At 44.1% G+C, this 13,634-nt stretch overlaps 1 protein-coding gene across 1 annotated transcript in view; it reads right to left on the bottom strand.

Moving 5' to 3' along the window:
- Positions 1–240: 240 nt before the first annotated feature.
- The window catches only part of CIB1 (calcium and integrin binding 1), a 32,715-nt gene continuing 19,321 nt past the window's right edge, over positions 241–13,634 (bottom strand). The window contains exons 5-7 of the mRNA XM_040414131.1: positions 7,789–7,907; positions 4,755–4,843; positions 241–851 (exon numbers count right to left, since the gene is read on the bottom strand). Of these exons, the coding sequence (XP_040270065.1) occupies positions 830–851; positions 4,755–4,843; positions 7,789–7,907 (230 nt within the window). The 3' untranslated portion in view covers positions 241–829. The remainder of the gene's footprint in view (positions 852–4,754; positions 4,844–7,788; positions 7,908–13,634) is intronic.

The raw sequence follows: 13,634 nt of genomic DNA, 5'->3' as shown, positions 1-13,634 counted from the left end.
TTTCTAATCACTATAGAAAAGAGGACAGATACTTCATAGATCTTTGAATACATAAATTGCATACATTTTAAAATATTTTACTAAAAAAATGTACATGTGAAGGGTAGATTAAGACTACGGATTCTCTCTTAAAGGGCATCTGTCAGCAGATTTGTACCTATGAAACTGGCTGACCTGTTACATGTGCACTTGGCAGCTGAAGGCATCTGTGTTGGTCCCATGTTCATATTTGTTCGCATTACTGAGAAAAATGAAGTTTTAATGTATGCTAATGAGCCTCTAGGGGCAACGGGGGCGTTGTCGTTACACCTAGAGGCTCTGCTCTCTCTGCAACTGCTGTGCCCTCTGCACTTTGATTGACAAGTCAGTGTAAACTTGATCACACCTGCCTGGACCTGTCAAACAAAGCAGAGCCTCTAGGTGTAATGGCAACGCCCCCGTTGCACCTATATTAAAACATTTTTCTCAGCAATGCAGGCACATATGAACATGGGACCAACACAGATGCCTCCAGCTGCCAAGTGCACATGTAACAGGTCAGCCAGTTTCATAGGTACAAATCTGCTGACAGATGCCTTTAAACTGAAAAGTAATGTTGTACAATGCCACCTCTGTAGAAATGGTTTCAGGTTGCCCAGTGTATAGACATCGCTGAAGGGTATATGACCAACAGTAGTTACATGCACCATCATCAGTCAGCCTGTTACTACCGGGGGGATTACCACGCCAGCTGCCCGGCACAGAACAGTACTTCCAATTGTAATCACAGCTGACAGCTTCATTCCAGCAATAAGCCTATTGTTCACTTGAAGACAGACTGCAGCAAGACTCATAGAATAATTTTGAAGGAGCTAAAAAGAAAATACAAATACTTATACTTCCGAACAGAACTGCACTGAAAATTCTGACAACTTTAATTATGTTATCATAAACCAATGTATGATCTTTACTCACTATGACAAACCTTAAAAGGCATCTGTCAGCAGATTTGTACCCGTGAAACTGACTGACCTGTTACATGTGCACTTGGCAGCTGAAGGCATCCGTGTTGGTCCCATGTTCATATGTGCCTGCATTACTGAGAAAAATGATGTTTTAATATATGCAAATGAGCCTCTAGGAGCAACAGGGGCGTTGCCATTACTCCTAAAGGCTCTGGTCTCTCTGCAAATTCAGCACCCTCTGCACTTTGATTGACAGGGCCAGGTAGTAAAAATATGATCACATCTGGCCCTGCCAATCAAAGAGAAAAGGGCGCGGCAGCTGCAGAGCATCTAGGTGTAATGGCAACGCCCCCATTGCTCCTAAATCCTAAAGGCTCATTTGCATATATTAAAACATCATTTTTCTCAGTAATGCAGGTACTTATGAACATGGGACCAACACCGATGACTTCAGCTGCCAAGTGCACATGCAACAGGTCAGCCAGTGTCATAGGGACAAATCTGCTGACAGATGTAATTTAAAGAAAACATGTCACCATGAAAATGCAGTGTAATCTGCAGGCAGCAGGTTATAGAGCAGGAGGAGCTGAGCAGATGGACATATTTTCTGGGAAAAGATTCAGTATAACATAATTCATTTACATTCCTGCTCATTCTGGGCTTTGAAGTCCAGGAGACGGTCCTATCAGTGACTGACAGCCATCTCTGTATACACAGTCATAGAGGGAAGGTCCTATCAGTGACTGACAGCTATCTCTGTATACAGTATAGAGGGAAGGTCCTATCAGTGACTGACAGCTATCTCTGTATACACAGTCATAGAGGGAAGGTCCTATCAGTGACTGACAGCTATCTCTGTATACAGTATAGAGGGAAGGTCCTATCAGTGACTGACAGCTATCTCTGTATACACAATCATAGAGGGAAGGTTCTATCAGTGACTGACAGCTCTCTCTGTATACACAGTCATAGAGGGAAGGTCCTATCAGTGACTGACAGCTATCTCTGTTTACACAGTCATAGAGGGAAGGTCCTATCAGTGACTGACAGCTATCTCTGTTTACACAGTCATAGAGGGAAGGTCCTATCAGTGACTGACAGCTATCTCTGTTTACACAGTCATAGAGGGAAGGTCCTATCAGTGACTGACAGCTATCTCTGTTTACACAGTCATAGAGGGAAGGTCCTATCAGTGACTGACAGCTATCTCTGTTTACACAGTCATAGAGGGAAGGTCCTATCAGTGACTGACAGCTATCTCTGTTTACACAGTCATAGAGGGAAGGTCCTATCAGTGACTGACAGCTATCTCTGTTTACACAGTCATAGAGGGAAGGTCCTATCAGTGACAGCTATCTCTGTATACACAGTCATAGAGGGAAGGTCCTATCAGTGACAGCTATCTCTGTATACACAGTCATAGAGGGAAGGTCCTATCAGTGACTGACAGCTATCTGTGTATACACAGTCATAGAGGGAAGGTCCTATCAGTGACTGACAGCTATATCTGTATACACAGTCATAGAGGGAAGGTCCTATCAGTGATTGACAGCTATCTCTGTATACACAGTCATAGAGGGAAGGTCCTATTAGTGATTGACAGCTATCTCTGTATACACAGTCATAGAGGGAAGGTCCTATCAGTGACTGACAGCTATCTCAGTATACACAGTCATAGAGGGAAGGTGCCATCAGTGACTGACAGCTATATCTGTATACACAGTCATAGAGGGAAGGTCCTATCAGTGATTGACAGCTATCTCTGTATACACAGTCATAGAGGGAAGGTCCTATTAGTGATTGACAGCTATCTCTGTATACACAGTCATAGAGGGAAGGTCCTATCAGTGACTGACAGCTATCTCTGTATACACAGTCATAGAGGGAAGGTCCTATCAGTGACTGACAGCTATCTCTGTATACACAGTCATAGAGGGAAGGTCCTATCAGTGACTGACAGCATTCCCTCTATGACTGTATACAGAGATAGCTGTCAATCACAGATAAGACCGCCTCCTGTACTTAAATTTAATGAATGAAATACAAGTGAGGCCCCATTCAAACCACTGTATTTTTGTTCCTCATCTGATCCGCATTTTTTGCAGATCGGATGCGGACCCTTTCATTTCAATGGAGACTCCATGTGCTCTCCACATCCATATGTCCATTCCACAGCCCCGCAAAAAAGATAAAACATGTCCTATCCTTGTCCATTTAGCGGACAAGAATAGACATTGTTACAATAGTTCCCCAAAAAAGTGGATGCAACACAGACGTCGTCTATATTTTTGGCGGATCTGCGCTTTGCGTACCACAAAACACGTAAAGTCATGGTCAATGCACCTTTACACAGAATATTTTCCCACAAAACTATACATCAACCTGCTCAGCTCCTCCTGCTCTATAGCTCATTCACCATGTTCAATATGACAGGTTCCCTTTAAACCCTAGTAACTAGTCTAACCAACTATAGTTCTGAAAGAGAAAAGGTCTGCCCCCTTCATGTGAGCCAGTGCTGATGTTAGAAGAGTCCATGAGATTCTCATTTAGTGCCATTAGTACTTGTGATTTATGTGTCCTACATATCACTTCTACTCTGTATCCTACACAATATTCTGCATACACAGAATAAGAAATACACATTATACAGGACTTATTTCTGTCTTCCAGTAAAAAAGTAAATGTTTTAATAAACAAAATTTTTTTTAAAAAAAATACATCAGTTCCTTGAATAAGGCCAATTTGCAGTTCCGTACAGCACAAGGTCACAAATACCGCAGTGCTGAAGAAACCATAGATGCTTTCACCCGCAGGACTCCCACCAGAGGGTAATGGACTCCTATTGTGCCAATACCAGCCATCAGCATTGTCTAGTACAGGGAAGTGAATTGAGCAGGAAGGGGCACTTATTGGGCACCAATCACATGAGTGTCTGTAGTAGAATAAGAGCACCAGGGTTAGGCTGCATTCACATGGCTGTGTGCAGTCCATGAAACACTGTCCATGTTGTGGCCACATTTCCCAGAACAACCGTGGCCCATGTACGGCAAACTCACTGCATCATAGTGATCTAAGATGCTGTGACTTCCAGGCCATCTGCGGGTCTAATGTCTCGTACTCACAGCATTATTTAAACGCAGGACAAGAGACCCAAGGATGGGCCGGAACTCACAGTATCATAGATCACTAGGACGCTGTAGTTGGTCCAGTATATGGGGCTGTCAGACTGCCCATATTTCACAGTCCAGTGGGGGAGGGGGGTCCTACAGCTATCTCTGTATACAACCAATATAAACCACACACACAAAATCCTACTTCTGTGCATCGCCTACTAAATGCCAGTGAAAACCACTGACAGAACACAGATGCCCTCGGTTTTCATAGACCCACAGACTCCAAAGGGCGTGCTTGGTCTGCAACAAGGATGTGTGAATAAACACATTAAAATCAATGTATATGTGTGCTGTCCATGGAGCACATGCGATTCACTGACTGAATAAGGAGTTTCACTGAATGTTTTCCCATAAAACTATATATTAATTTGCTCAGCTCGTCCTGCTCTATAACAGGGTGTCGGTAGAATGGATTCGCTATAATATAGGCTACTGGTGAAACAGACAAGAACATCTAAATGAAATTGTAAGTCCTAAAACTGCTGAAGGGAATGAACCTTTCCCTGCCATCAATGTAATAGGACAGAGAATGACCACAAATACTTTCCAGAAACCTTGACTATGCAAGTAGAGCAAACATTTCTTCCTCAGTAACCGACCTGGACAATGACTAATGTTATTTTTTGGAAATACGTACCTGACAAAGTCAGGAGATCTGGAGATGACATGCTGGAATTCAGAGTGGTTTATTGTGCCATCCTTATCAATGTCGGACTCGTCAAGAATCTGGGAGAAAAATAAAAAAGCCCAGATTGAAAATGGGAGGTAGAAAATATGGTATCATCAAATTAACACTCCTGGAAAAACCCGATTTTGTGTTATGCCTGTTGCACAGTGTGAAAGAGCAGTGCACGACTTCTGTCTTTACTTTTCGCGGAATCCCTGATTCATGCATTAGGGGCGCTCGCACACTGTGTGGCCTGGAGCGGCCTGTTCTTGCCGGGCTCCACCGGTACTTGCTATTGTTTGAAGCAGGAAGCACAGGTGCGGGCCAGCAATTTGCAGTAATCTGCATACGGATCCCATGTACGGGTTCCGTAAAAGCCTCCCTTTAATCCGATGATTCCCCAAATAAGGGGTTTTGAGGAAAAAGGGGCTGGTTTATCTCCAGCAGCCTCGTACAAGTGAGTGTGCACTACAGCACCCTTCACACAGGGGCCTCAGGGATTCCAGGTCTCATCAATGGTCTCAGCAGTCGGACCCCCAACGGTCATTTATTACCTATCATTTAGAGAAGTCATAAATACTGCAAAAACAAAGTTAGGGCTCATTCAGACCGTCGTATGTTGCTTTCCGCATCAGATCTAGATGTGGACCTATTCACTTCTATTGGGGCCCCAAAAGATGTGGACAGCACACTGTGTGCTGTCTGCATCTTTTCTTCTGTTCCACGGCCCCGCAAAACGAATAAAACATGTCCTATACTTGTCAGTGAAAATCAGGATGTGGCCCCATTGAAGTGTACAGGTCAGCAAAAATGCAGAATGCAATCCGTTTTTTTGTTTTTTTTTTGCGGACACACTAAACTGTACACAAGAAAAGAATTCAACATTTTTGCGGTCAGCAAAAAACATGCGGCTGTCTGAATGAGTCCTAGCACATCCTATAAAATGAAGTAAATGCGCAGGTGCACATCGCTGTAGCTGAAAGTACTCTGCAAACATTAAACATATAGACTGTAAGTGTTACTAATCCTATATTCACTATATAAATGGATAGGAGGTACTTAGCAGATACATTTTGATCAAAATCATTTGTGCCTATCCAGCATGGCAAGGTGGCCTCTTTTAGATGGGACCCTACTCTATCATGGCTCCTCTCCTTGTAATATTCATTCCTATAGAGTGTATAGCATTAGTAAAAATTACAATCTACATAGTCAATGTACGCAGGGCAGTGTCGCATTGCATTTGCATCTCTTTGGTATTTTAGCCATAGTGACGTGCACATGCGCATTTATTATATTCTATAGGATGTGCTGATTAACTTTGCATTTGGTCTTTGCAGTATGCATTTGGAGTAGAGATGAGCAAATCCATTCTGGGTAGCAGTGCATGAAGGGTCACTGCTCCGGAAGGGGAAGCAGAGCCACGGCGAGATGTCTAGCCTTGTCAATCAAGCAGCAGGGACAGCCTCCCAACAGGTGAGGATCTCTAGTTGTGGAGATGAATCTATTTGCTCATCTCTAATTTGGAGGGGTGGCTGCTTACATTTTGGTCATGCACTCAACCACCCATCTTTCCCTCAGGCAGTTTTTAATTAGTGCAGTATATAGTCTTTATAGAATAGAGTCACATCTAAAAGAGGTCGTGGTGGATTGGTACAAATTATTTTGAGCAACATATATTTGTCCAGTATCCGATATTCATTTATATAGTAAATACAACACTGTGAAAAGGTTCCATGCGTGGAAAAATGCTTTAAAAAAAAAAAAGTGTTAATAGTTTATTTTCATCAATTTCACAAAATGCTAAGTGAATGAACAAAAGGAAAATAAAAAAAGAATGAAATCAATATTTGGTGTGACCACCCCTTGCCTTTAAACAGCAGCCGTTCTTCTAGGCACACTTGCACACAGTTTTTGGAGGACCTTAGCAGGGAGGTTGTTCCAAACATCTTAGAGAACTAACCGCGTATCTCCAAGATATGGAATATATGGATTCATAATTCATATATCCAATGTTTGCAGAGTGCTGTTGCATTGTGTGTTATTGCTACAGAGTCAATCCCTTTAAGAGGTTAAAGGCTTGGTGTTTCAGATGCACAATAAAAGCACTGAACAGGTGTTTATACAGAAATATAACTCATCGTCGTCATCTCTTTACCGTATGGATTCATGTTAGACTCGCTGTAACAATGCCCCCTGATTACAGACACTATTTCTCTATAACAGTGCTGGTTACGTTACGCTCCAGGAGTCAGGTTACCTGTCTGTACACTACACATTTTAGACAGAGCATCATATAATTACCTTGTAATTGTCTTGTATTCTCAAACACCTTGCCACCTGAAGCAAAAATAAGACACCCTACTCTTCTACCAAACATTAACTAGTGATAAACGGGTAGACATTGGGGGCATATCGCTAGAGGTGGGACCCGCTTGTCAAGCAAGATCTATCCCTGGTAACACAGAAGATGGCTGAGAGGAAGCGGGGTCGTGTCAGAGCCGAGATCCTGGAGCCCAATAAAAGTAAACCTGCATCTACACAGCTTTTAAGGATAATAGGAGCCCCCTGTGTGTCTGTAAGTGTGCTTTCCACCTCTATGTATTCTGTGAGCTCCAGAGCTGAAAACAAACATAGTGGGAAGCAAAGAAAAAAATGTCACAGCAGTAAAGTGCTGGCAGATTCCACAAAGGAGAGACACTCCCTGCTTGTGAGAGAAATGCATCAGCTTGTCCAGCTGTATAGGGGAATAATGGGGCTGAAAAAGACATAAAGGAAGCGATTTAGTGATTTACAAAGAACAGCCACTATGCAAACTTTTTTGAAAACTTAGGCCTGCTTTAAGGATAGCTACTCCAGAGCTGGAGCCCTGTCGATCAAAACTTATGACGTCTCTTAGTTACTCTTTAAGCTGCATATGAGAAAAAAAATAATAAAATAAATAAAATAAAATAAATGTTATTACATCTCTGCAGTGATATCAGTCTAACAGCACTGGACTCACATTTGCAATAAGCTGCCGCATCTCATTGTTACTTAGTTTTGAGTCCTCTTCTTCCCCTGTCAGATGATTCACCAGCGTCTCTAGATCGCTTTCATTTAGGGCACCATCTCCATCAAAATCTATTAAAAAAGACAAACGGTGATTTGTCAGCCAGACAAAATATCTAATATATAAAGCTGAGTGTATGTATGTATGTATTATATGTATGTATATGTCCGCTAAAGGAATCCGCATCGTCGCATTTACAGTCACGAAATTCGGCACACAGGTACATCAGGTGTCCGGAAAGGTTTTAGACCATGCCTCAGCTCTCTAGCACGTACCGTTCCTGAGATATTCCCCAAAAAATGTGAATATGGCACCATCACATGACCTACATCAGCCAATAGAAGCTTGCAGGCCTTTAGTCTCCACATACACACAGTTTTACACCAGGTTTCCATGACAACCCAGCTATTTTTCTTCACTGCTGTAGGTCAGCTTAAACGACCTCAGCCCCCATGGCTTAAACACCCTGAAAGACCAGGCCACTTTTTACACTTCTGACCTACACTACTTTCACCGTTTATTGCTCGGTCATGCAACTTACCACCCAAATGAATTTTACCTCCTTTTCTTCTCACTAATAGAGCTTTCATTTGGTGGTATTTCATTGCTGCTGACATTTTTACATTTTTTGTTATTAATCGAAATTTAACGATTTTTTTGCAAAAAAAATGACATTTTTCACTTTCAGTTGTAAAATTTTGCAAAAAAAACCGAGATCCATATATGAATTTTGCTCTAAATTTATTGTTCTACATGTCTTTGATAAAAAAAAAAATGGTTTGGGTAAAAGTTATAGCGTTTACAAACTATGGTACAAAAATGTGAATTTCCGCTTTTTGAAGCAGCTCTGACTTTCTGAGCACCTGTCATGTTTCCTGAGGTTCTACAATGCCCAGACTGTACAAACACCCCACAAATGACCCCATTTCGGAAAGTAGACACCCTAAGGTATTCGCTGATGGGCATAGTGAGTTCATAGAACTTTTTATTTTTTGTCACAAGTTAGCGGAAAATGATGATTTATTTATTTATTTTTTTCTTACAAAGTCTCATATTCCACTAACTTGTGACAAAAAATAAAAAGTTCTATGAACTCACTATGCCCATCAGCGAATACCTTGGGGTCTCTTCTTTCCAAAATGGGGTCACTTGTGGGGTAGTTATACTGCCCTGGCATTCTAGGGGCCCAAATGTGTGGTAAGGAGTTTGAAATCAAATTCTGTAAAAAATGACCAGTGAAATCCGAAAGGTGCTCTTTGGAATATGGGCCCCTTTGCCCACCTAGGCTGCAAAAAAGTGTCACACATCTGGTATCTCCGTATTCAGGAGAAGTTGGGGAATGTGGTTTGGGTGTCTTTTTACATATACCCATGCTGGGTGAGATAAATATCTTGGTCAAATGCCAACTTTGTATAAAAAAATGGGAAAAGTTGTCTTTTTCCAAGATATTTCTCTCACCCAGCATGGGTATATGTAAAATGACACCCCAAAACACTGAGTACGGAGATACCACATGTGTGACACTTTTTTGCAGCCTAGGTGGGCAAAGGTGCCCAAATTCCTTTTAGGAGGGCATTTTTAGACATTTGGATACCAGACTTCTTCTCACGCTTTGGGGCCCCTAAAATGCCAGGGCAGTATAAATACCCCACATGTGACCCCATTTTGGAAAGAAGACACCCCAAGGTATTCAATGAGGGGCATGGCGAGTTCATAGAAAAAAAAAATTTCTGGCACAAGTTAGCAGAAATTGATTTTTTTGATTTTTTTCTCACAAAGTCTCCCTTTCCGCTAACTTGGGACAAAAATTTCAATCTTTCATGGACTCAATATGCCCCTCAGCGAATACCTTGGGCTGTCTTCTTTCCAAATTGGGGTCATTTGTGGGGTGTTTGTACTGCCCTGGCATTTGAGGGTCTCCGCAATCATTACATGTATGCCCAGCATTAGGAGTTTCTGCTATTCTCCTTATATTGAGCATACAGGTAATGAGATTTTTTTTTTCCGTTCAGCCTCTGGGCTAAAAGAAAAAAATGAACGGCACAGATTTCTTCATTCGCATCGATCAATGTGGATGAAAAAATCTCTGCCAAAAAAAGAAAGGGAAAGGCGTCTGCCAGGACATAGGAGCTCCGCCCAACATCCATACCCACTTAGCTCGTATGCCCTGGCAAACCAGATTTCTCCATTCACATCAATCGATGTGGATGAATAAATCATTGCCGGGATTATTTTTTTTATATATACAAAGTGTTTGCCAAAGTATATGAACACCGCCACCTCCTCAGCTCATATGCCTCGGCAAACGTATCTTTTACTGCAGAGGAGAAATCTCGTCTTGCAGCGCCGCATACACCGACTTGCGTGTAATCTGACAGCAGCGCAATGCTTCTGTCCGAATGCACATCAGTGCTGCAGCTAGTCGATCGGTTGGTCCACCTGGAAGGTAAAAAAAACAAAACAAAAAAGAAAAAACCAGGCCGCAACGCAATAAATTTCTTAACTTTTGAACAGAACATATAAACTTTTTTTAACGTTTTTAACTGAACGTTAACTTTTTTACTTACCGGTATTTTTTTTTTTGTTTAGTTTTTTTTACCTTTATAGAACAAACCTCTCCTTCCCCATGGGACAATGTGCAAAGCGCAAATCGCCCAAAGATGTGGCGAAGTACGTTATGCACTTTATCCCAGATGAAAGGAGAGGTTTGCAGCAGCTGTGAGTAAAAGGGCCCTAATAGCCCTGTGTGCCTGTCCTGTGAGATGCAATCCCTATGCTAGGTGTACCTGTGTGTGGTACTTCCGGAAACACTCACCAAAGCATAGGGCAGGGTGGTCAGGACAGTCAGGACAGAAATAGCGGGTGTCACGCCTTATTCCACTCCTGCTACAGACACGACATCTTTTTCGGGGCGACGGTTGGGTTGAGGTACCAGGAACGACACTGGGGAAATGTCGCTCGTGTAGACGGCTAACTACACTGGTGGATGGGGCCACGGAACCTCCTGGATACAGGAGGTTCTCGATGATCTCTTCCTGGAATTTGAGGAAGGATCCTGTTCTCCCAGCCTTACTGTAGAGAACAAAACTATTATACAGCGCCAATTGAATTAAATATACAGACACCTTCTTATACCAGCGCCTGGTTCTGCGGGAAACTAAATACGGAGACAACATCTGGTCATTGAAGTCCACCCCTCCCATGAGCGCATTATAGTCGGGGACACAGAGGGGCTTTTCATTGACACGAGTTGCTCGCTCAATTTGTATTGTCGTGTCTGCGTGAATGGAGGAGAGCATGTAAACGTCACGCTTGTCTCTCCATTTCACCGCGAGCAGTTCTTCGTTACACAAGGCAGCCCTCTCCCCCCTTGCAAGACGGGTGGTAACGAGCCGTTGGGGGAAGCCCACGCGACTAGTTCGCGCGGTGCCACAGGCTCAAATCCGTTCTAGAAACAAATGCCTAAAGAGGGCCACACTTGTGTAGAAATTGTCCACATAAAGATGGTACCCCTTGCCGAATAAGGGTGACACCAAGTCCCAGACTGTCTTCCCACTGCTCCCCAGGTAGTCAGGGCAACCGACCGGCTCCAGGGTCTGATCTTTTCCCTCATAGATCCGAAATTTGTGGGCATAGCCTGTGGCCCTTTCACAGACCTTATACAATTTGACCCCATACCGGGCACGCTTGCTTGGGATGTATTGTTTGAAGCCAAGGCGCCCGGTAAAATGTATTAGGGACTCGTCTACGCAGATGTTTTGCTCAGGGGTATACAAATCTGCAAATTTCTGGTTGAAGTGGTCTATGAGGGGCCGAATTTTGTGGAGCCGGTCAAAAGCTGGGTGGCCTCTGGGACGGGAGGTGGTGTTGTCGCTAAAATGCAGGAAACGGAGGATGGCCTCAAATCGTGCCCTGGACATAGCAGCAGAGAACATGGGCATGTGATGAATCGGGTTCGTGGACCAATATGACCGCAATTCATGCTTTTTAGTAAGACCCATATTGAGGAGAAGGCCCAAAAAAATTTTAAGTTCGGAAACTTGGACTGGTTTCCACCGGAAAGGCTGGGCATAAAAGCTTCCCGGGTTGGCGGATATAAATTGTGTGGCATACCGGTTTGTCTCTGCCACGACTTAGTCCAAGAGCTCCGCAGTCAAGAACAGCTAAAAAAATCCCAGGGCCGAACCGATTTGAGCCGTCTCAACCCGAACTCCAGACTGGGCGGTGAAAGGGGGAACTAATGGTGCGGCTGAAGTTGGTGACTGCCAATCAGGGTTTGCCAGCACCTCAGGGATTCTAGGGGCTCTACGGGCCTGTCTGTGCGGTGGCTGCGACGGGGTAACTACTGCACGTGCCACCGTACCAGCTTCAACTGCCCTTCTGGTGCTCGCTACTTCACCAGGTTGTACGGCAGTGCTGGTACTAGGTCCAGGAAGGGCTGCGCTGCTGGTGTATGCCTCACCACGTGATCCGGCAGCGACAGCCCCACTCTGCTGCTCTTGAAGCGGATCCTGCACAACCTGTGGTCTAGCGACACGGGGCTGGGTACGCCTGGTTCTATCAGGGACCTCCACCTCCTCGTCCGAACTTTGGGTCAGAGAGCCACTGCTTTCCACAGGTTCATATTCTGACCCGCTAGATTCGTCAGATGAGGGTTCCCATTCCTCATCCGACTGGGTCAGAATCCTGTAGGCCTCTTCAGAAGAATACCCCCTGTTTGACATTTTGGACTACTAAATTTAGGGGTATTCCCTGAGACTACCCAAGAAAAAAAGCAAGCCTGTCTTACAAAGGGGAGGCTAGCGAAGTACCGGAGGCCGCTGCGGTTGATAAAAAATATCAAAACTGATTTTTTTTATCGCCGCAGTGCGTGTAAAATGAATGTGCAGTGATCAAAAAAATATATAATTTTTTGTCACTGCGGTGGGGCGGGCGTGGGTGAACGCACGTGTGGGCGACCGACCAGGCCTGATCGGGCAAACACTGCGTTTTGGGTGGAAAGCGAGCTAAGGTGACACTAATACAATTATAGATCTGACCGTGATCAGTTTTGATCACTTACAGATACTATAAAAGTACAAATGCTGATTAGCGATACGCTAAACAGCGAATAAGTGACTGCGGTGCGGTGGGCTGGGCGCTAACTGACGCTAACTACCTAACCAAGGGGCCTAAACTATCCCTAAAACCTAACGGCCAATACTAGTGAAAAAAAAAAAGTGACAGTTTACACTGATCACTTTTTTTCCTTTCACTAGTGATTGACAGGGGCGATCAAAGGGGCGATCAAAGGGTTAATTGGGGTGCAGGGGGGTGATCTGGGGCTACAGTGAAGTGTTTGGTGCTACTCACAGTTCAGTCTGCTCCTGTGCTGGATCCAACCGACGAAAAGGACCAGCAGAGGAGCAGAGAAGCCATATAACAGATCATATTTACTAATATGATCTGTTATATGGCTTGTGATTGGATTTTTTGAAAATCGCCAGCCTGCCAGCCAATGATCGTTGCTGGCAGGCTGGTGACGAACTTGTTCTTTAACTTTTGCCGGCCCGCGATGCGCATGCGCGGGCCGGCTTTGAGCGAAATCTCGCGTCTCGCGAGATGACGCGTATATGCGTGACTTGTGCGCAGCGCTGCCACCTCCGGAACGCGAATCTGCGTTAGGCGGTCCGGAGGTGGTTAAAGGGGCAGGGAGCTGTGAAGGACACTGTTAAGGGAGCAGAGTGCTGTGGATGTCACAGCTAAGGGGACAGTCCGCTATGGAGGTCAGTGTTAAGGGGCAGATTACTGTAGAGGCC

Source organism: Bufo bufo, chromosome 1 (genome assembly GCF_905171765.1).
Source record: "Bufo bufo chromosome 1, aBufBuf1.1, whole genome shotgun sequence".
In the NCBI taxonomy this organism is placed as follows: Eukaryota; Metazoa; Chordata; class Amphibia; order Anura; family Bufonidae; genus Bufo; species Bufo bufo.
Note: the sequence above shows the minus strand (reverse complement) of the source record. Positions and strands in the feature narration are given on the sequence as shown.